Here is a 23,380-nt window from a genome sequence, read left to right as displayed (position 1 = left end):
TCAACAATTCCGAACCTCAGCTCGTCAAGCTCCTCACCTTCATCATCAATTTGTTGCTCATCCTCCTGCATTCCCGGCCTCACTGATGGTAGCAGCAGCAGTCCTGTCACCCAGGCCAGAGATTCTGCCCCTCGTCATCCCTGGCCCTCCCTCTCTTCCCATCCAATCACTGAGCCCTGCACAGTTAACCTCTTGGTAATTCTCCCCACCCCACTGCCCTGCTTTAGACAGGCCTCCCATCTCCAGGCTGAATTCTTCAATAGTCTCCTTGATATCCCCTTCTCCCTTCCATCCTCTCACAGTTGCAGACAAGGATTTTATATTAAGTGCAAACCTGGCCATGTTTCTCTCTTGCTTAAAGTCTTTAAAGGTTCCTTATGATCCACCAAATAAATCTATGCTCCTTTACCTGGCATTTTAACTGGCCCCAGTCTATCTTACCCACCTCATCCCCACCATTCTGGTCTCACTTTCCTCTGCAGGTGAGCAGTACTGAACAGCTACTGTTCCAAGGCACAGCTACCTCATGCGCCCCATGCTTCTGCATACTCAGTGTCTACTGCTGATCCTTCTCTACTTGGTTCACCTGGCAAACACTCACCCTTAGGTTTGCTGAATTACCACTGAATTATGCTGGTCAACAGAGCATATCCCCTGATGCTGTGGGCTCTGGCAATGGTTGCAATAGGACGAGGTCCCTGTCCTCAAGGGGACATATGCATAAATCTGGCTAAGTAAGCTTGGATGGCAGTCTTGGTCAATGGAGCCAAGGGCATAGGCATCAGAAACAGCAGTAGGCTTGTGGGGCCTGCAGAAAGAAGTTGCTATCAACTACCAAAAGGCAGCTGTGAAGTGGCAATAGCAGGGGAGGGGTGCATAGGGCTTCCACGTGGGGCCACCTGTCTTTCAGTCAGCAGGTGCTTTCTGTCCTTCTGGGCCAGGGGGCCATCAGGGGTACCTCTCCAGGTACCTCTGGATGCCAGAGGCCAAACAGGCTATTGGACTTTCCCTTCCAGTGAATTCTTCACTGCAGACCTACCTCTTTCTTTGGGCCCTAGCTGCATGTTATTATTTATTATTGAAGTGGTAGGCTCTGGAACTGGGCTGCCTGGGTTCATACCCGGATTCCCCCTTTCCAGCTGCGTGACCACAGGTGAACTACTTATTGTGCTTTATTTGAGTTTCCCCATTTGTTACAAGGAGGCAGTAATAATACTATCTTCCTAGGGTTGTTGGGAGGACTAAAGGAACTGATATGTGTACATTTTCAGAACAGTGTCTGGCACATGAAGTACAAACTTGTCAACTATTATCATGTCTCCTTTCCAGCTGTCATTAGGCAGAGAGCCCCTGAAGGGCAGGCAGGTTTGGGTCTGGTGCAGAGCTGAACATCTGAGTCCCATCAAGAGCCTGGAACAAAGCAGGAGGCCTCAGAGAACAGGTGTAACTAAACAGGAGACATTTGAAGGACTGGTCTTCATGTCACCGCAGAGTGTCTGGGCACAGGGAGTAGCTGAGGAGCTAGGAAGACAGCAACAAAATTCAGGCAGGGGAAAGAATCCCGGCTCAGGTGGGGAAGGTGGTGGGAAGCTGTGGGGACATGTGAATGCATGTCTTCTTGGTGTGGTGCCTGGTCTGCTATCTGGTCCAGGGGGAGTTTCTTCATGCACCTCATCTAGTGCACCTGTGACATGGGAAGCGAAACTCATTCCTGCTTCCCAAGAGCTGGCAGGACTAAGTGGAAAAGGTGGGCCAGACTCTACCTGACAACATGCTGGCTAATATAGGTCCTGCATGGGAGCAGAAAAGCCTCATCCCGGTTCTGCAGCCACTGGGATGGGTGGGGGTCAACCCCTCCATGATCATACAAAGGGGAGAACTGGGGCTCTGGGGTCAGATGTATTTGCAGCCCGATCCTGACCACTCCATATAATAGCTCTGTGGCCTTGGACAAGTCATTTATAACCTCTGAACCTTTATTTCTTCATCTGTAAAAAATGAGATCGTTTCTCCCTTGCCCAGCTATTGTAATGCTTAGTGATAGTGTCTGTACAGTCCTTAGCACAGCCTAGTACATAGAATGCACTGAATAAAAGGGGTTCTCTTCCTTATTTAGAACTTACTTCACCTGTGTGTATGTGTGTGGGGGGGTGGGGGGTGGGGGAAGGGGCTGTCTCATTTGTGATGAGCCTGGAGACCCTCAGAAGAGCTCCATGAGCCAGAAAGGTTCTTGTAGCTTATCTTGGATCCAGCCTTCTTGTTTGCCGCATGAGGTACCTCATTCCTAAAGATGAAGCAGAACTAGAACTACAAGTTCAGGCCTCTCTCTCCTGGCACCTGTGTCCTACTCGGTCTTTCCAGAAGGTAGCTTGGGCAGTGACAAAATTTCAACTCTTGGGCAGTGCTGGTCTTCCCTTAGTGCCCAGCCTGGGCCTGGTCCAGAGAGGTGTGAAACCACATCTGCTAAGTGCCCGAACGCACACACGGGGGAGCAGCAAGTTGAGAAATGACCTGACAGGCCTCTGGGTTCTTGGTTCCCACTGTCCACAGACCTCCACACCCCTAGGTGTCCTGGCCTCCATTCCAGCCCAAGCTGACTTTCACCTCATCAAACAGCTGTAGCATGATGGTAAGCACATCTGGATGGGCCTTGTCCACCTCATCAAAGAGCACCACGGCATTGGGACACTGTTTCAGCTTCTTGGTCAGCTGACCACCCTCCTCGTGGCCGACGTAGCCTGGTGGGGACCCAATGAACTTGGCCACCTGGGGGAAGGAAGGAAACATGTTATAATGGCCTTTCCATGCTTTTAGTTTCCAATTTGGGGCACGCATGGGAAGATGGCTTTATATACACTGTTAAAACTGCCTGTCTCAACAAGGAGTGTCCGGCTGTCTCCTGAAGTGGCAGGAACCTGGCCACGATGGGACAGCAGATAGATCTTTTCTGTATTTATTCTTCAGAGCAACTCCTATGCAAACAGATCAGTGACCCTCCTGCACACACATGCCCCTGAAGGCCAAATCCCAAGGCTGCTGGAATTATGTCAGGCCTGAATGACAAGCCACATCAAAATGCCCAGGTAGTCATGTTGACAGGCCCCCCAAACCACGCTTCACCAAGGACGTTTACTCACCTCATGCCGCTCCTGGAACTCAGACATGTCCAGCCTAATGAAGCCCTGTGTGGAAAGAAGCAGGAGTCTAATCGGTGGGAAGGCAGAGGAAGGGTTAAGGAGGGCAGCATCTCAGATACCCTCTAAGCTTTCGGACCACACCAACTCAAGATCTTCTACCTTATTCTTACGATACATTATTTCTGGCTCCTTGTCTCCTTTTCTGCTCACTCACTGTCTACCTGACTCCATTCCCTACCTTCATGAACCCAAGTTAGGTACCTGCCCTTCTAAATCTGGCCCAGAATGTCTCTTTTTTCAGGCAGGCTTCTTTTGGTCTGATTACTACATCATCGGCCCAAGTGCCCATCCTCCCATCCATTCCACATTTCCTGAGGGCATCCTGGGTGTGCTCCGCGCTGGAGCCACAACAGCAAACAAGACTTGGTCTCTGTCCTTGAGGGGCACCCACCGAGTGGGGCAGGCAGACCTGGACAAGTCAGTCACAGTCAGCGTGGATCGTGATGATGTGGAGGGAGCAACAAATACCCAGAGAGCTCCATGGTGCCCTCACCTTTGCAGGTTTGTGTGGGCACAGGCCCCTTTCAGTTTACTTTCCTTATGAACAGCTAAACCTTTTTGTTTCATCTAGAAGTCATCCATAACATAGCTTGCAGCCTTTCTCTCACCACTGCTGGGCCTACGAGTGATTTCCAAGGAAATGGTCCCCAGGGGTGAGGCCTGACCATGGCCAGCCCCAGGTAGAGAGAACACTGGGTAGTGTGGCATTTGTCAGTCAACACAGGCAAAGGGCTCGCTTCTTTCTGTGAAGACTTTAGGGCACTCACAGGCGCCCTGTCTTTCCACCCAGGTCAGGGATCCCTGCACCCTCCTCAGGCTGCTCTCCCACTGGCACACACTTCCCAGACAGCACACTCACTGACTGCGTGTCTCGGTGGAGCTGGGGATAACGTGGTGCCGAGATCCTGAGAGGATGGGATATCTGAAATGGAGGCCTAGTCTAGCTCAGCCTCTGGTCTGAAATTCACTCAGTGATGTACTTCTAGTTTTTTCTCTCTGTTCTGTCACTCTGAACCTGAGGTACAGAGTGGCAGAACCCAGGCTGGCAGACAGGGGCCTCGGCTCCTAGTCTCAGTTCTGTCACTCTCTGTGTGGCCTTGGGTATGCTGCTCCCCCTTTTTGAGCTGTAGTTTTCCCTGTGTAACACAGGCCCTAATTTCCCTTCCTACTTTCACCAGAGACCTGAGGAGAGGACCTAACCGGGAAGTGGGAAAGGGCTTGGGAGAGTTACTGAGGTCACGTGGGGGAGAGCCCTGCCATCTGAGCACATGTGGCATTAGCCAGTAAGCATTTTCAGAGGAACCCAGGCAGCTTAGCCAAGAGAAACACAGGCTTCAGAAGGTTGGGAGGATGGACACGGGGAAGCTGGGAGTGCTACCCAGAGGGAGCGGTGGGCTGGAAGCCACGAGGTGGGTATCTGGTAAGAGCTGACAGTCACTGGCTGCTTACCATGTGCCTGGCAATGTCTAAGCAAGCTACAAAGGGCTCAGAACATGTACAAGTCTATGAGGTCAGCACTAATATCATCCCTACCCCACAGATGAGAAAACTGAGTCACAGATTAAAGGAACTTGCCCAAGGCCACTCAAGCTTGACAATCTGGCTCCAAGTTTATGCTCTGAGCCATTTACTCTACTGCCTCACGTTTGCTGCTCTATCCATCAGCTGGGCTCTGGGCAGTCTTCCTCAGAAGGGTTCTGAGTGTGGTGCCCAGATGTCACAGTCCCAGGACACAGGCAGTGTAGACTAGGGCTTGCTTATGTCAAGTGACCTGGGTTCTTGCCCTAGCTGCTTTGCTAAATTGTTAAGTTTAAACACGTCTCAGGGTTTGATTTTCTTGACTGGGATAATTTCCCTAAGTTTCATATGATTTTAGCTTAGGGTTATCTAGAGGTGAGGCAATGATAATGACAGTAATTTCCAATAGGTACTGATTGCTTACAATGTACCAAGAATGCTGTTTAGCATTTTATATCATAATCTTGTTAACCTTCATAATCAATGAGATAGGCACCATTACTGATAGACCCATTTTACAGATGAGAAAACTGATATAAACAGAGATCCCAGCCAACCCCACGGAGTAGTGCAGCGTGGGGATCCCTGCCCTGACCCCCCTCCATCGTACTGCCCTGTAACTCCAAGCCTTTATGGTTCCACCACCCTATTTCAGGATGAGATACAGAATAGCATTAAGGTTCTTTCTCAAGGATTATTAACTCTAATAATAGGTGTTGATAAAGCTACTCAATTTGGGAGAAGTAAGGGAAGGGCTAATCAGGGAAAAAAATAAGCTCATAGATCTGATAAGAAAATTATAGAAACGTGCAAACAATGTCTTGTGAAGCAGCCAGGTCTGGAGGTCCCACTGACTCTTTACAAATGAGGCAACTAAAGATCAGAGGGTCAGACTCAAATTCAAGTCACTGACTCCCAAGCTGGTGCTCCTTTTAGCACACAGGCCACTTTAACACTGAGCCCTGTACATGACACTTCTCACACAGCACTCCTTGGGTCCTGGCGCTGTCAGGCATCCGGTTAGATAGCCTACATACAGGACTCTTGGATTTGGAAGGCCTCAAATATGCCTATTACATGGCCAACAGATGTCTATGCTAAAACAGATTCAGTAATCAGGAGTTCTGTGGAATCACTACCTATGACTTTACAATACATGAATGGTTATATAGGGCTTCTCATGCCTCTCATCTCCTGATGTGACAGGGGGACAAACTGACAAGTTTACAATCTAGTCTATTGCATCTGAGAACAATAATATTTGAGAGAAGAGTTGAGTGACTAGATTCTGATTTTACTTTTCCCTTTAACAACTGACCTTGGACAGATCCCTTAATGCTGTAGGTCTGTTTTCTCATCTGAAAAGTAGATCTACTTTAGCATCTACGCTCTTTTCCTCAAAGATGAAATAAGACAGTCGATGGGGTACTGCTGTGGTAAGTATGAGGTGATGTGCCAATATGACACAAGGGGACAGGCACTGACTACGTGCTAGAGCCTGAGCTCATCTGACACTCATAACCACCACAAGCACAGTGACGGACAACCTTGCTCTGAGAAGAGAGCTGAAATGGAGAGGGGTGAGGAACCTGCTCAGGGTCAGTGAAGGTACAGTTGGAGCCTGTGTCAAGGGATGGCTGACTTCAGAGCCTGCACCTCCTAGCCCATCACCTCTAAGCGGCGACGGCATTACTCCCTTCTGCTCAGTGGGCCAGGTGGTGGAAGATGCCATCAGCACGCCCTGCACCAGTGCGCGTGTGCCTCCAACGGGACTGGTGCTCCCGCTGAAAGGCGGCTCGCACTGCTAGGCTTTTCACAAGCCCCTCTCCTTTCTGTACCAGCAAGTCAGCAGATACTTTCCTCCTGCTTCCACTGTGTACCAGTCGTATGAAGACACATTAGGAGAGCTCGGATAAGGAGATTATAATTTGTAATTAAATATTAACCTTTCTGACAGTATTAAAATTAAAACACTCAGAATTCTTCATCCCTAATCAGGTGGTTCCTGCCCGTAACTGCATCTTCCCTAATAGTCTTGTTAGTTTATGGCCCTTTCCAGAGTGCTAATTGTTTCAATTGCTGTCAACCTGATGAATTGTCTTAAAAATGCTGTTTCAGTTGGGGCATATTAGCATGTCACGTGCTGCTTCTTGCCTGTCTGCCTGCCTGTCAAGTGGGTCTGCTCCAGGTTTGGTTGAGGTAAAGCACAGCTACTGACAGAGCCAGGGAGGCTTAGAAGGCTTCAGCTACTTATTAGGCAGAGGAGGCTATGGATGCAGCTCAGGAGGACACAGCTTGAGCAACCTTGTTTCTGTGGCTGCCAGGCCCTCAGGAAGGTGGGAAAGGGGTAGCTAGGCTGGAAGCAGGACAGGAGGTGCTCAGGGGTCTGCTGCTGGGATAGTTTGGCTGGTGAGGCCTGCACAGTTCTTGTCACCTCAGATGGGGAGGTTTTCCACAGAAATGAGGCAAGGGCACCTGGGGTCGTAGGCAACCTCTGGTGGTGGGAGCAGGGGCACCTCGGCCTCCATAGCGGAAAGCTGGTAGAAAGAAGAGTGTTTGGCCTTCGACAAAATGTTTCTGCAGTCTCCAAGGATTGTTCTCTCTGACATTTCTCTCTGCAGGAAAGCACTGCCTGGCAGCCTAGGAAGTTAAACTGAGCAAGCCTTGGAAAACCAGGGTTTAAACAAGTGAGAGACAGGGCCAGTCCTCTCCTATGGAGAATACAGGGCTCTGCGTCTGGGGAAAAGGGGGCTGTGACCACCCCACATCTTAAAAGAAATCCTGTTTTAAAGCTTATGTGGGATGGAAAGAAGCAGTAAGACATCCTCTTATTCCTACTTGTTTTCTCCTACAGGCCCCAAGACTCCCTTTGGTACTGCCTTGAGGCACAGAAATGGCACTTTTTTAAGCTGTTTCCTTCTCCAGACTGAGTTCCTCAGGGCAGAGAGAATGTCTGAATAAACACTATTTTTTTTTTAGGAACTAGTATAATACCAGGCACAGAGTAGATGCCTGAAAATATCGTACAGATGAACCTTACTGGGTTCTCCCAAGTGCCCCAAGAGTCAGGGCAGGAAGGGTGTATTTTTCCTATGTCAATGATGAAGAAACGAAGGTACACAGAGGTTGGATAACTTGCCCAAATTCCTGGAGCAACTGGTGGCCAAGTTGAGGCCAGAGGTGAGGCCTGCTTCATGGTTCTGGGCCTATCTCTTTGAATGGCTATCGCCAGATTCAGGGAGCCTAGGGTTTTTGGGTTAGCAGGAGTGTCAAGGTCTCAGTGGCCTGAAGGTCAGGCCCAACGTCCCAGCCCTTACCTTTTTGGCATCTTTGTGCATATATTTGGCTGTCTGCTTCGCCAGCTCTGTTTTGCCTAGTAAAAAAAAAAGGGAGAGGAATTGCGTTAGGACCAGGTAACTACCTCCTGGAATGAAAGAATATTAGAAATGCATGGACAGTGAAAATAAAGTTTTATGGATGGAAATGCTGAGTCTTGGAGTGGGTCAGTGGCTCTCCCAAACTCATTAAGGGAATTAAGGGTGAAGTGGGGACCAGAATCAAAGTCTGAATTGCATCTCGATTATTTTGTGGACAGGGATTGAGGCTTTTTCTCTATAGCAGCATCCTAAGAGTGGGAGGTTGGCTCAAAATCTAGAGCCAACTTGTCCTCTGAAGCTCAGCACAAACCTTGCCTCTCTAGGAGCACCCTGACCCCGTGGCGCACTGCGCCGCATGCCTCTAGGTACCTGTGATCTTGCCATCCAGCCAGGCCTGGAGCCACAGACCAATTACAGGTGGGGAGGGTACCTGTTCTAGGCTTCATGGACTTTCTTTGTAATTTAAAGAGGGAATGTCAAAACTAAAGTGGTGGCTCTGAAGGGTCACTGGTATGAAGCCTTTAGAAGTCACTACCTAGTACAGGAAGTCAAGTCCTACAGTATCATGGCGAGGTGGTGGTAACTTTTTTGGACCCTATACCTGAGGGAGAGCTAAACCCATAAAAGTGCAGAAAGGAGAAGAGGAGGTAACAGAATGCATGAAACTCCCCATCAAGACAACAGCAGGAGGTGGTGGAGCTGGGGGAGCTTAAGGGGGTGAGAATGTCTCAGTCCAACTGGCTAGAAAGATGCCCAGCCCTTTTTACTATAATTAGTTTTGCTATGCACCCACTGATTTGCCATCAGGTACTTTCTCTGGCTTCCTAGCAGGTTATGTCTCAGGTTGTACTGAGTAAGGCTGCTCTGTCTGGGCAGTGGAACTGATTCAATTGTATGCAAAGGGCAGCCTTGGGGGATGCAGAGTGGCTGGAGCAGGGCTACCAGGCCCCAAAGGCTCATCCTCCAGGTGAATTGCACCCCAGCTTCCAGAGGGAGGGGCATCCTTCCAGCTATTTCTAATATGACAGATGATCCTTTTGCTGGCTCCATAATTTGGAGGCAGTTGTACTAGGAGCTGGAGTTGAACTAGAGGTGGGGAGCCTGACCATGGCCCATAGCGGCTGGGACGCCCCCAGCTCTTCTTCCCCACTGACCGATCTGCTCCCCTTACCTATTCCAGATGATCCTAAGAAGAGGAAGACCAGAGGATGTTCTTCATCATACCAGCCATTCTCCTTCCTCCGGATTGCTATGGCCAACACACAGGACAGGGGACGGGGAGGGAGGCAGATAAATCAATGACACAAAAGGCAGGATAATTATCACTAAGTATACAATATGTTTTACTGCTCTGCGCCCACTCAAAGTCCTCACTACCATTAGTGCTGCCTAATCTGATTAGCTGGCAAGGCCCCTAGAGATACCTAATCAGGTTAGCATGGATTTGGAAAGCTGCCCAGAGCAGATTTCGGATAAAGTTTTCCAGGATGAGCACTCAGCGTTGCCAGGGAAACTGAAAGGCGGGTGGATGGTGAATGGAGGTGAAGGCAGTGGGGGGTTGGTGAAGGAGAATTCGAGAGGAACTTTAGCTCTCAGCTGGTCACCCATCTACTTACCACTGGCGGGGGACTCAGCCTGTCTCCTATGCCAATGGGAGAGGCAGAAGCCCACAGCAGGCCCCTGGGGATATGGAGTGTAAGCTCTAGACTCTTCACTATGTGGGGAAACCAAGGTCTGGTCTGGAAATATAGTCAAACATGCTTTCTGGAAGCCGGTCAAAGGTAGTGTGGAGCTCAAGGCATGGAAGAGTGAGCCATCTGGTTAGCATCTCCACTAACCATGGCTTCTGGGTGTGGGGGGGATGGGATAGATCTGGACAGGGTCCCCTAGGGGCGCAGCTCTGCTGGGACGAGAGCTGACCTCTGCTCTTCAGGAGGAAGTACATAATCAAGGGCTGTGCATTCAGGTAAGGAAATTACATGCCCAAGTAGAGTGGGAGAACCAGACTCAGAAGCATTACTCAAGTATAAAAGCAGGAGACAGAATGAGGCACAGCCATGAGAAAATGAACCATTTACTGCATGCTATCTACTGGGCAACAGTTGGAAAAATCACCAACATTTTATTACTTAAGACCTACACAAACACCCCAAGAAGAAATTCTTGGCTTCATTATTCTGAACAGGAAACTGAGGCAAGAGATAAAGAGGTCTGCCCAAGTCACAAAGCTAGCTGACTAGCTGACCGGTAGAGGCGGTACAATTGCTTCTCTCTCTAAACTGGTCTTTTGTGTTGCATATGGCTGCTTAAAAAAGCGAGTATCCCTTTGGGTTGTGTTAATGGTTACAGAAGTGGGAGGGGGACAGAGCGCTGTGCAATGTCAAGGTTAGTTTGCAGATGAAACAGCATGTATGGTCTGGTCCCCAGAGAGTCAGGGGAAGATTAGTAAAGGGATATACATCAGAGGACAAGGCCTGGAAATCAAGTCAACTGAGAGAGAGTTGATGGTCTTAGGGACGTGTCTGCAGTCTTGAGGTATAAAGTTCCTAAATACTATGCTGTGTGGTATGACCCATGTGGTTGGGTGACTGGGTAGCTCAGTTGGTTGGAGCGTTGTTCCAATGTGCCAGGGTTGCGGGTTTGATCCCTGGTCAAAGCATATACAAGAATCAACCAATGAATGCATAAATAAGTGAAACAACAAGTCAGTGTTTTTCTCTCTCTCAAAAATCAATAAATAAAATAAAAATTAAATAAATAAAAATATTTTTTTAAAAAAGAAGAGGCTATAGAAGCCAAGGATGCTTTGTTGGGAGAAACAGGATTGATGCATCATGGAGGCTGGGTAGGATCTGGAGAGGCAAAGGTGGCCAGAGGACAGATTTGGAAGGACAGGAATGACCAGAGCAGTGGTGGGTGGGATCAGACTACAAAGGTCTCTAACACTAGGAGTTTAGGTCCATGCTGTGATCTCACCTTAATCTCTAATGCTGCTAACTTAAGTACTTTCTAGTTCTGGCCTCAGCAGAAATAGATGGAAACTGTGCAACCTCATGGACATCAGAGTAGCCACTCTGCCTGCCTGGAAGACGCTCCCTGAGAATCCCAGCAGGGGCCTCAGAACACGCAGTCCACCCTTTCCCCTGGGCTGGGTCCAAGGCATCTCTGCACCAACTGGCCTGGTCCTCTGGAAGGCCTGGCTCCACAGGGAACCCAGAGGCCTCATAAGTACCTGAAGGCTGCTGATGAAGGGGAGAAGTCCAAGCCTGCTGAGAGGGAGCCTGCAGCGTTCAGAGACAAATAAGAACCCAGGGGTGGGGGTATTTGGGGAGGTGGAGATATTATAAAGGCAGAGGCTACCAGGGGGCCACATTAGCCTCACGGTTGCCTTCAAAGGGCTGAATGTAGAGCTCCTTGCCCGTAGTTCAGGAGTAGTTACATTTATACAGTCCTAACAATGACATTTGGCCCTTTGAAGGCAACCGTGAGGCTGCTGTGAAAATGAGTTCGACACCCCTGGTAGACTTTTGTGAACACTATGTATGGATGTCTGTTGGGCAGTGGTGAGAGGGGTCATCTGAAAGTCCAATTCTTCCAGAAGTTGGTGAAACTGAGAATCTAGGTTGAAAGAAGCTGAGCATAAACTGGGTTCAGGCTTTATGGGGTATCCGGAAAGGGAGAAATGCCCAGGTATCATTTAGATAAGGGGTCTGAGTTCAGGGGTGGGGGACAGGGCTCCCCAGGTGTCATGCACCTGAGGTGCCGATCTGGACTTCTCTTACAGGGAAGCTACCCAGCCCCCAAGAGCTGCACACTGCCGGGCGATGCAGTTCAAACACACCATGGAGAGTGTGGAATTGGATTATGCCTGGGGCCATCTTTTTCTCCTTATTTTCTAATAATGCACCTGGGAGAAAGCTCTTTATAATGCTAGGCAGACTCCACTGCACAGCTGTCCCTGGTCAATTCTGCCAGACCCAGGGCATAAGTCTGGGGTGGGTTTGATCTCGGCCCCCTGTGAAACAGGCAAAATGCCAACCATTAAACAATTACAACTCTGGATATTTCTAATAATATCTGAAGAGAAAAACGGCCAAGCAGATGGTGTCCGACAGAATGAAAAATGGAAGCAGCTAGGAAGGACTGGGGACGGTGGGCGCCAGGGGGTGCGGTTGGCAGGGTGGCGGAGGACCAAAGCTGGGAACCTGGAGGGTCCTGTCAGGCCAGGGCAGGGTGTTGGACAGACAGAGACCTAAACAGCCCCACACGGGATGTGGCCACAGGTACCAGTGCTCTCGCTGTGAACCAGCAAAGGCAGCATCTTACTCTGCTAACACTTCACGACCTCTAAAGAACTTCCTAAGAACTTCCAGAGGCAGGATGTACAAAGAAGTTAGGTAACGTGCTCAAGGTTACACAGGTAAAGAAATAAAGGCCCTGGGCTTTACCCCTCAGCTATGGCTGGCTTTTGAGGAGTTAAAGGAAAGGGGTCTGCCTGTCCCAGCCCCAACCCCTCCTCATACCCCAGCCCCTCCTCATACCCTGGCCTCACCTTGAAAACTGTCTGGCTCAAGCAGCCGTCCAACACAGGGTCTCAAGAACCCTGTTCCCTGAACTGTGCTCTTGGGCTTGAGATGATGCCAGTGTCTCCTTTACTGGCTGGTCTCATCCCTGCAAGCTCCCAGCAGGCCTGGCCGTCTCTCCACGTGTGGGGCCCGATCCACTGCCTCCTTGCTGGGTCCTCCCCTTACCAGAGCACCTGGCCATGTCTACCACTAATGGACTATCCCAAAACTTGCCTGCCACAACTATTTTTTAAGATTTTTATTTATATTTAGAGAGAGAGGAAAGGAGGGAGAAAGAGAGGGACAAAAACATTGGTGTGTGAGAGAAACATGCTCCCTAATTGGGGTCCAGGCTCGCAACTCAGGCATATGCCCTGACTAGGAATCCAGCTGGGGACCTATCGCTTTGTGGAATGACACTCAACCAACTGAGACACACTGGTCAGGACCCACAACAACCCTGCTTGGTGAACCTCACCATCCCACGCTTGCCCATTACTCTCACGGTCTGTTTGCTCTGGTTGTATTCATCGGTGGGGTGGCAGGGTGGAGAGGGTAGGAGTTACAGAGTTTAGGTTGGAGCCTCAACCCTGCCACTTACTAACTGATTGACTTCTATTTCTTTAGGGCCTTGGTTTCTTCACCTAGAAAGTGGTAATACAATACATCCTGAATTAGCCCCACATGAGATTAAATGAGTTAATGTTTACAAAAGCATTCTGTAAGTTGCAAGAAGTGAAATAATAATAAGAGTAAAAATAATGGTAGCCATAGCAGCAGCAGTGGCCACAGCCACCAGCTCTGGTATTTTACGGGTATCTCTGTCCTCCTGGGAATAATCCTGAGCAGTAGGTATTATCTCCACCTTACAGACAAGGGGAATGAGGCTCAGAGAGGGGCAGCACAAGGGGTTTCATCTGCCTGGGCCTTTGTGTCCGGGGAGGGTGTGCTCCAATCTCACTGTGCATTCTGTGGGAGCAGGTGCCAGGAGTTGTTTTCAGAGGGGCCTTTGGGAATAGCCTGACAGTGGTATAATGCTGGCTGACTAAATGAATTAATTCTCAGTCCTTCTGGAATCATGGGGGGGGAAAGAACAGATACTTAACTCCCATTTTACAGAGAAAGTGAGGCCTGAACCTAAGAGTCTTTTTATGGCTCCCAATGGTTACAACTACCCTTGGGTGAAAAGGTTTCTCTTCTCTTCTTAACCCTTCTCCAGGGAGCCTATTTGTTCAGCAAATAAGCTCTGTGCTAGGTACTCGGGCACCTACAAAAAAACCCTAAAATAAGGTCTGTATCTTTTTGATGAATGTGGCCATGAAAACTAGGGGCTGCAAATGGGACGGGAGCACTGGGAGAAGCGTGCGAAGGGCCATTTGTGCCTGACCGACGCCTGCCTGGATAACGAGGGGGAGAGAGCCAGGCAGTCATTCCAGAAGGGAAGACCCAGCGTGTGCAGAACCAAAGGGAGGGGGGGAAGAGCTGCTTCCTCCTGCTGTCCCAGGCTTTGCGTCCATCAATTCAAGAGTCTGGGGCAGTCTGACTCTTCCTTCCTGATATGTTCTAAGCAATCTAGTGTGGGGCATTTTTTAAACCTAACCTGGTGTTCCATGCTTGTGGCGTCTCCTAGGGGAACCAGTTCTTCAGAGGGACTTTCCTGGTTGAGAGTCACCTGAATGTCCATTAGCAATTTCCTGTCTACAGCTCGTGGGTTCCAGAGGCACAGCAAGTGCTCCCAAAGTACCTGCTGACTGAGTGGACACGGGAGCCTCGAGAGTGGAGGATGACAAGAGAACAGTCAGCCTTGAAGGACTTATTTTTCTAAAGGCAGACTGTTGCTACTCACTGAGGAGCCAATATATTAAAAATGCAAAGGATGGCTTTTGCTGAGCCTACACACTGCGTCTGTGCACGCATACTGCGGTCAGGCACTGCTGGAGGGAAGAGCGACACTTCCAGAAAGAGGTTGAGATGAGAAGCTGTGTTGGGGAGAAGCAGAGTATCAAATGGACTAAGACTTCCTTCATTGGAGTTCAACAATGTTTTACACACCTGTGTGCCCAATCCTGGGGAAAGAGCTGAATGTGAGGTTGCTGCTGACCTTTGGGGGGAGAAAGACATACAAACTCATGCCCTGTGGTAAGTGCAGTGATAAACGGTGTCCACAGGAAGCTCTGGGTCTCGAGTGTCTCAGCAGGCCAGTGGAAGGGTGGGGCCGTCCAGATAAGGAGAACAGCAGGGGCACAGGAGAGACATCTGAAGTGGTGAGGTATGGAGGTGGAACTACAAGCACTTTTCTAAATTAATTACTGCCACTCCACAACTCAGAAGTGACTTGGAAACAGGACTCCAAGAGAGGGTGCAGGAAGATACAGGACCTGGGAAGTTTAGAGTTTCAGATTAGTCAAAGAGAGAAGTGATGCATGAGAGAGAAGTGTGTGCCCACTGTGCGCCACATGGTTGATGCTGAGATTCTGAGTTCGGGCCCAACCGCAGCAAGGAAGAGTGCTCGGGTGGCAGAGCTTCCCTAAGGGAGTTCGAGGGCTTCGAAGTCAACTGGGGCCAGGTGCAACGGGTGTTGGGGACAGGCCCCCAGTCAGAGGGAGCCACAGGGAAGTTTCCAGGTGTTTAGCTGACCTGCCCTGAGGAGGCTGCTCAAACCAAGTTTGGGGAATATCCTGTCCGCCCCAGGGGTTGAAGGTGAAGTAGTATGGGTGTTATAATGAACATTTAGCTACAGTCACATTCCCAGTATGCTTGTGGACTGCTAGGAAGCAGGCTTACAGCTTCTCTTTTCTCAGAGCACATCACAGAGATGGACAAGGGGCCACATTCAATTAATTCAACAAACTCCTCTAAGCACCTACTTTGAGCAGAGTGCTATGCCAGGAATCGGGAAAACAGAAACATTTCAGTCATGGTCTCTGCCTTCAGAAGTCTACAGTCTATTATTGTTCCTGGTCTGAGTCAAGCTGAGTAAAAGCCAGCCAGAGTGTGGGAGATAGACATGGCTGGGATGGGGAATGGGCCAGAAGAAACGGAATTCCGCGCAGAGGGGTAACATCAACAAATGCAGGCAGGAGACCAACAGAGCACGTGCAGGGAAGCAGAGGCAGCTGGTGTGGCTGGTAGCACCCCTGGTGGGCACAGTGCAAAGTAGGGGGGACAGCAGGGGTGGGCCCTGCATGCTGGGCTACAGTAGCAACGGCCACTCAAGGATTTTAAACAGGGGGGTTTTACAAAGCGCACTCCGTCTGGGGAAAAGTGATTATACTGGAAGGAAAGGAGGTAGAGAGACCAGTGAGGAGGCGACTGTGTGCTTCAAAGGGCCTGAGGTGGAGCAGTGGTTATTAAGAACAGAGAGGAAAGGCCAGGTTTCAGACACATTCAAGAGGTAGAATGACAGGAACTGATACTTAATGGGCTTTAAGGGGTGAGGGGGGAGGGAGGGGACAAAAAAAAATCTAAGTTTCTGTTTAGGAATCCAGGAATGGTGGTACTTTTATAGAGACAGGAACACGAAGTGAACAGGTTGGAGATGGGGGGCGGAGTCTAGCTGTGAATGTGCTGGATAGACAGCTGGTTGCCTTTCTGAGGAGGATGGTGGGAAACAGAGGCTCTGAACTCCCAGATCTGCCCCATGAGGCAGGCATCCACTTTTACCCCTGACCAAGAACAGCTCTGGATTCTGGAAGGAAAGCCTTGTTTTCAATGCCAAGACTCTGGATTATGGTATGTAGGTTGGTTCTGCTTTGGCTCCAATAATGCTAGAAGACCAGAGGCCCAGGACGAGGGGTTGGTGTGTTATCTCCTCCATTTGTAAGGTGGTAACTGTGTACCAGGCCTGCTAGAAGCCCTGCAGCTGGGGATCACACTGATAAATTCACTGTATTACTTTGCACAAATCAATATCCCAGCACTTACCAGGGTTTGATGTGACCGAAATTGGTTTCAGCCAATTCGAGAGGGTAATAAATGGCCATTTATCAAATCAATTCATTCTGCGGCACTTCTCTGGCTGCCCATCATCATGGTACCCCTGGGGTGGCAAGGGCCACCCAGCCAGTTCCTAGCGCACATGTGACACTAGTCTAGGGAACCCAGGGAGGCTGCTGACCCAGAGAGTGTCTCAGGTTTCACCTGGATAGGCGGCCGAATATTATCTGACCATTTTAACTGTGGTCCCTAGCTGAGGGGCTTCTAGCAGGTGGGCACATAGTTATTGCCTTGTAAATGAAGGTGCTAACTTAACAACCCCACACACAGCCCAGGCTCCAATAGCCTCTGTCTCTTCTGGGGTTGCTGGAGCCACGGCAGGGTCAACCTACATACCACAGGACAAGGAGTAGGGCCTTCCTGATCCGAGGCACAGTCTAGGTGACAGAATGGAGCTTTGGACAGAAGCACTCAGGGTAGGCATTCTGAAAGCCCTTAGGAGATGGGGAGCTGAATCATCTACTCCTGCTTGGGTCCATGACCAGGGGACACAGATGGGTGGGGCAGCGGAGAACTGTAGGACTAGGAAGACAGGCCAGCCTGGGGCTAGGACTAAGGATCAGTCCCAGCTTGAAGGAAACAGCTGTGGGCCTGGCCGAAAGAGCACAGCGGCCAGCCCTAGACAGTAAACATCTTAAGGACAGGGACTAGGTTTTATTCAGGGCTGCCCAGCACACACTGGGAAGAGCATGTGCTCTATAGTCAGGCCATCTGGATCTGGCCCCCCAGTACACAGGGGAGGACCCTGATGCTCAGAGAAGCTAAGTGAACAGCCTGAATGGCACAACTGGTAAGTGCTGAACTGCTATTTAAGCCCAGGCTGGTCAAATTCTTTCCATCTCAGTGTTCCCCACTCCCCCAACTCCTACTTCTGGGAGCTACATATCGTATGGGCTTGAGAAGCTGGTGAGAAGCAGGAGGTCAGAGGAGCAGGCAGCCTGCTGGGAAAAGGCTGTGTAAGAAGCAGGGGGAAAAGACTATGATGGCAGAGGCAGTTCTGGCCCAAATGGACAGGAGACTCCAGAGAGATGCTATCTTAGGTCTCTGCCCAGGTAATCTCTCTCTCCCACAGGCTACTCCTTCTCTCTCCAACCCCTGAGAGCTCCCAGGGTCTCTCCTCCCTCTACTTCACACACGATGTTGGCAAATAAGTGGGAGGTTTCCACCTCCAAGGGGGTGGCTGAGGGTGGGTATCTGTATCTAGACCTGAAAGGGCAGCTTGGTGTGGTTTGGGTCTGAGCAGTCAGGCCTTATACATTAAAAAAAGCTTTCCCTGGCTCCTGTGTGTGCCAGGAGGCAGCTGGCTGACCTCTTGCTGGTGAGACAGCTCTGGTCACTGGGCTACTGTTATCTGTTGATGGGGTCAAGCCCTTGATGAGGGGCCCACAGCTGTCACATGAGTCCCACTGGTGTATGTGAGGATGATGAAGATCAGGCTGGGTTCTGTATATCACAGGGACAACCAACTTCATTTTCCAATTATTCCTCTAATTGGTTTCCTAGGGCTGAAAATGCCACCCCAGAATATCCCAGAGGGGCACAATTTCAGCCTGATGCCTCCTTCATCCATGAGCAGAACCTGGTGTTGTCCTTGGCAGTTGCTGAACTGCATGTGGTGCGACCAAATGTTTGGAGAGGAGAGGTAGGCCGCACGTGAAGGGGACTGACCAAGACAAGACGGAGGTTTTTAGACTTCAGCTGAGCAGCCACATCGCCTGCAGGGCCTGTTAAAACATGGGTTGTTTGGCTCCATCCCCAGTTTCTGATTCCACAGGTCTGGGGTGTGGCCTGAGCTCTGCATGTCTAACGAGGCTGCAGAGGACGGTGACAAGACTGGTCCACGGACCATGCTTTGAGAACCACTGCCTTGGGGACATCCCCTTCTCCAAACCAGGCATGAGTTCCTCCGCCCTTGCAGTGTCTGTCTGAGGTCACCCCGAGGGAGTCATGTGCCTGGGTCAGTGGGGTTGGCATGGGTAGGAGGGGCATTAGGCTACTGGTTATACCAGCAGGTAGTATGCCTCCCAGGGGTCAAAGTATGGGACATAGGAGCTTCTGGGGTGGAGAAGAAGGCACTCAAAACTGGTTCAGGACATTTTACCTAAAATTGAGTCAGTGGCAGAAGACAGGAGCTGCTACACTACTTGTTATGGACAAGCTCCTATTTCTCTCTGGGTCTCAGTTTCCCTACCTGAAAAGTGGGGATATGGAAAACAGTGGACCAGCTAAAGGCCAGAGTTAAAGTGTAAATATAGGAAAAGAAGCCTTCAGCAAGTAATTAAGTGCTCTGTGACTCAGCTTCCTCATCTGTAAAATGGGGGTTTAACGGTACCAAACTCACAGGGTTGCTACAAAGATTAAATGATAGAACATATGCGAAGAGCTTTTCCTAATGCCTAATAGAAAGTACTCAACAGATGTTGTAATATTTTTAGCTCCCTCCCCAGCATGGTGACAGCAGGATGTACAGTTTGTTGCAGCAGACTGTGCGCTCCCCTGCCCTTTTCAGTGTGGGCTAGCATCTCACACACTCACCTGCACCCACGGTGGCGATGGCATTCTCCTGGCCAATGATGTGCTCCTTCAGCCGCTGCTCCAGTGGAAATCGGCGCCGCTCCTCAGCTTCACGCTTCCGCTGTTTCTCCTGGTACTGTGGGGAGAGAGCAAAGGTGGCTCAGGAGTGCCGGGCCCAGCAGGATCCTAGTTCCATTCTATCCCCCATCTCAAAACAGAGACTTGGCTCTCCAGGGCCAGGATGCACAGCTCTGGCTCATGATCGCTGCAGGCCTAGTCCTTCCCCTGTCCTCTCATCTACCCTTCACCCCATCTCCTTACCTCAGCTGGCCACTGTCCAGGGGTCCCGGCTCATCCTGCTAGTTAAGTAAGTATGGCTGTTAAATTAACCCTTGACTCTAAAGTCTGACAGAAGACCTGGGTTTGAATCCCAGTTATATCACTTACAAAATGTACTTATTACCTTGAGGAAGTTACTTCACCTCAATTTTATCTATTAATTAGGGATTAAATATGATGATCTATATAATGCACCCAGCATCGTGGCCGGCATGCAGTAAGTGCTTAACAAATACAGGTGCTTTTCCCTTTCCACTTATCCTCTTGAAAACCTTCTTCTTTTTTTTTGTTTTTAAAAGATTTTATTTTAATTTATTTTTAGAGAGGGAGGGGAGGGAGACAGAGAGAGAGAGAGAAACATCAATGTGCAGTTGCTGGGGGTCATGGCCTACAACCCAGGCATGTGCCCTGACTGGGAATCGAACCTGCGACACTTTAGTTCGTAGCCCGCACTCAATCCACAGAGCTATGCCAGCCAGGGTAAAACCTCTTGGCTTTCAACCAGAGTTATGAACACCCTCCACTTCAATGATACTGCATTTCAATTAAACACAATTATTCCTCAATTGCTATGTGCTAAGCCCTGTGCACACCATGGTGGAAAGGTGGGGCGGGGAGAAGGAGGAGAACTGTGCTCCACCTCCTGGGAGGTCCCAGTGATGCTGAGTGCCTGGCATGTGCTGGCCCTGCGTGTGGTCCGCTTTGTAAAGGCAGAAGCCCCCGAGCTTGCTCGCACTGTGAGGAAGGAGAGAGAGAGCCAGGCCCTGCCGTCAGGAAGGTCAAAGTCAGGCAGGGGAAGTGAGGCAGGGTCTGTGCACAAATATTTTTCAGGCAGAATCGACCATTCTCCTCAGTTCCAAAGCATCACGTCCATTTCTAACCCTGTGCCTATCACTACCCACCCACCCCCTAAAATCCTGAACCCCTTGAAAACAATTTTGTTGCATGTTTATGAAAGTGTACTCTACTCTAAATCAATGATGAGCTCCTTGAGGGCAGGCACTGTTTTTTCCTCGCTGCTATTTCTAGCACAAGTCTTGGCACGGTAGAGGCATCAGTGAAAATGTCTGCAAAAATGAATGTGACGACGGACAGAAAAAGGAATTAACAGCTAGACTGGGCGGTGCCGGAGTCCAGAGAAGGAAAGGGTGCATAATGTGTGGAACATGTTGGGGGTGCTTTCTGGGAGACAGGAGGCTAAAAGAAGCTGGAATACTGGACCAGGTGGAAGTCGTGGGACTATTTGTAGAGCAGGCAGGGAGGGGTGAATGCATGGGCCCCGTGAGAAAGCACTTAACTGAAGCCAGGGGAGAGGGGCAGAGAGCAGGTGCTGGGGTGGAGGATGCAGGCTCCTTTCCCCTCAGACCCCTGAAGTACTGACAGATTTCCAGAAAGCAAGCTGCCAAGGTAAGGCCCTGTCACAAAAGTTGTGGCTGCAGATTGCTCTTGTGGGCGAGTGGATGAAAAATACCTGCTGGTTGGGCAGTGTTTTCCTGTTACAGTAGTGACCTTGACAGAAGTTAAAAAAAATAAATAGCAAACAATCCAATTTTGGTTGTTGCTATCAGTCTGTAACTGAAAGCTCCCATCAGTCCTGGGGTTTCATATGGAGCAATAATTCGGCGCCAATCCCAGCGGAGCGACGCTTGCCGGCTGGAATCCAGAGTGTCACTGTGCAGCTCCCTCAGGCGCCACATACATCACCTGGCTCTGACGACTCCAGTCATATATCTGCCTCCTCCTCCTCCCTGCCCACCCGGCCCCTCTCAGCACTTGGGTCCACTCTGCTGGAAGGCTGACAGTGAGATGCACACAGACCGGCTGGTACAGCCCTGGCTGGCGGCGTGGCCAGCCTGCAGTCAGGCGGACCACGGAGGGGCTCGAAGCGGTGGAGGCTGTCCTCCACCGTGTGCTGGGCCTCTTTCCTCACTTCCCCTCAGTGACGGGCATTCCCACCTCTAGGCCTTTTGCTCACACTGCTCCCTCACCACAGAAGTTGCCCCCATTCCCACTCATCCCTAGTGCCTCGGTGATCTCTGCTTTAATACTACATTGTCTAAGAAGCCTGCTGTAAGGCTTTGTGCCTGCGCCAGGACCTGTGGAGCACTTACTTGACTGCCTGTTTATCTCTCCTTACTGGTCCATAAAGTCCTTAGTGACAAAGGCTGTATGTTTTTCACCTCTACAGCTCCAGCACCCAGCAGGGCCTGCTTGTGGAAGGAGTCAACACATGCTGTCAGCCGAAGGAGGTAACTACTATCTGTGGACCCTAGGCTGTGCTCCAGGCACTGTACTCAGCATTTGGTACAGAGCATCATATTTGATTCTCACAGTTGTCCCCATCTGAAGTTTAGGGCAGGGCGAGTGGCAAAAAGAAGCAGCTTTGCTCCAACAGACCTGAATTCAAACCTCCCCTCATCTACCTATTAGCTAGCTGACCCTGAGGAATTTAATTCACCTCCTTGAATTTCAGTTTCCTCACCTCTAACATGAGGATGGCTCTGGTAGCTACCTTGCAGGATCCCTGTGGGACACTGGTGGGGATTAGATGAGAAAACGCATACAAAGCGTGCAGCAGAGTCTCTGGCGCAATGAATGTGTACGTACGAGTGGTACGTGAGAGACTCCAGGGGAAAGCACAGTACCTGGCCCTCGGGAGGCCTCTATGCTAATTTAATCTGCATGAAGCTCTGTGCATAAAAAGAAGAGGTACTCTGGCTCAAGCAGAAGCCAGAAGCCAAGTCCACTTGGATGCCCCCACTGCCCCAGAAGTGGCCCCCGACTCCTTCCCCCGAGGAACCCAGCGGGGTACAGTCCCAACACCGACTGGGCTCCACTGTGTGTCCTTGCATGGTACAGAATTCTGCCTCTAGGTACTTTCTACCCACTGTTCCGTGCGGCCTCACAGAACAGAACACAACACATCTTTTTCCTTTGCTGCGGGCCAAGCCTAACATGACTTTCCTCACCCTTTACTGATTTGGGTACGATCACCATGACCTCCTTGTTTTCTCCAGGGAAACATTTCTATGTCCTGTAACTCTTCTTCAGTGTCATGGTTTTAGGGTATCTTACAATTCCTGCTATTTTCTTGGACAAGGGGAAAGGGTCCTTGAGTTCTATGGGGGCGAGGGTAGGGAAAGGTTACATCATGACCTGGCTGGTTTCTCAGGACTTTCTAGATGGTCCCAGGAAAGATTTAACCCATGGCCTAAATCTGAGCATGTCCTGATTCTCTATTGGCTTGGAGCACTGAATATCTATTCAGAAAAACTCCTGAAAATGCATCAGAATTTTAGACAAAAATGTACAGGATGCTGGAATTAAACCATGTAGAAGAGTACTGCTTCATGCTCTTTCTCTAATGCTTAGCAGACTTTGTAAAAAAAAAAAGTGTTGAATTAATTACTTTTTAAGGCATGAACTATGAGCCCAGGCCTGTGAAACGCTAGCCAGTGGAAGAACCTAGGAAAGGAAAGTACTTGGTCTGTATATACTCTTCTTGGGAAAGAAGAGAGAGGAGAATGGGAGAAGACACTTGGGAAGGACTCCACAGATGTGGGTTACTATTGTTCCTGGCTTTTTGAGGAGATGGGAAGGAAGGCTACAGGGACTAAGGTCAAGCCTGTGCCTTTACAGGGTTCCACTAGAGAAGATAAGCAGGTAACCCAGCCTACAGAAGCAGAGGGTGCTGGCCTGAGAGACACTAGGAAGAAGCCACCCAGGACAGCAGGAGGGGGGGAGTGATCATCTTCTTAATAAAAGCCATATGCAATTAGCTTCAGGAGCCCTCACCTGGAGCCAGCAGCAACCAGCTCCCTACGCTACATCTTGGCTGGATAATCGCGGCCACTGGTTTCCATCACTCTTGATT

The 23,380-nt window shown here is 50.0% G+C and overlaps 1 protein-coding gene across 3 annotated transcripts in view; it reads right to left on the bottom strand.

Moving 5' to 3' along the window:
* The window catches only part of CLPB (caseinolytic mitochondrial matrix peptidase chaperone subunit B), a 136,375-nt gene that overhangs the window by 8,336 nt on the left and 104,659 nt on the right, over positions 1–23,380 (bottom strand). For all 3 annotated transcript variants that reach the window (XM_028515536.2, XM_036028859.1, XM_036028858.1), the window contains 5 exons: positions 19,189–19,303; positions 9,264–9,341; positions 8,033–8,088; positions 3,138–3,182; positions 2,605–2,766 (listed from right to left, as the gene is read on the bottom strand). In XM_028515536.2, coding sequence (XP_028371337.1) covers positions 2,605–2,766; positions 3,138–3,182; positions 8,033–8,088; positions 9,264–9,341; positions 19,189–19,303 — 456 coding nt within the window. The remainder of the gene's footprint in view (positions 1–2,604; positions 2,767–3,137; positions 3,183–8,032; positions 8,089–9,263; positions 9,342–19,188; positions 19,304–23,380) is intronic.

Source organism: Phyllostomus discolor, chromosome 6, assembly GCF_004126475.2.
Source record: "Phyllostomus discolor isolate MPI-MPIP mPhyDis1 chromosome 6, mPhyDis1.pri.v3, whole genome shotgun sequence".
Lineage (NCBI taxonomy): Eukaryota > Metazoa > Chordata > Mammalia > Chiroptera > Phyllostomidae > Phyllostomus > Phyllostomus discolor.
The sequence above is the reverse complement of the archived record's forward strand: the minus strand, read 5'-3'. Positions and strand labels throughout refer to the sequence as shown.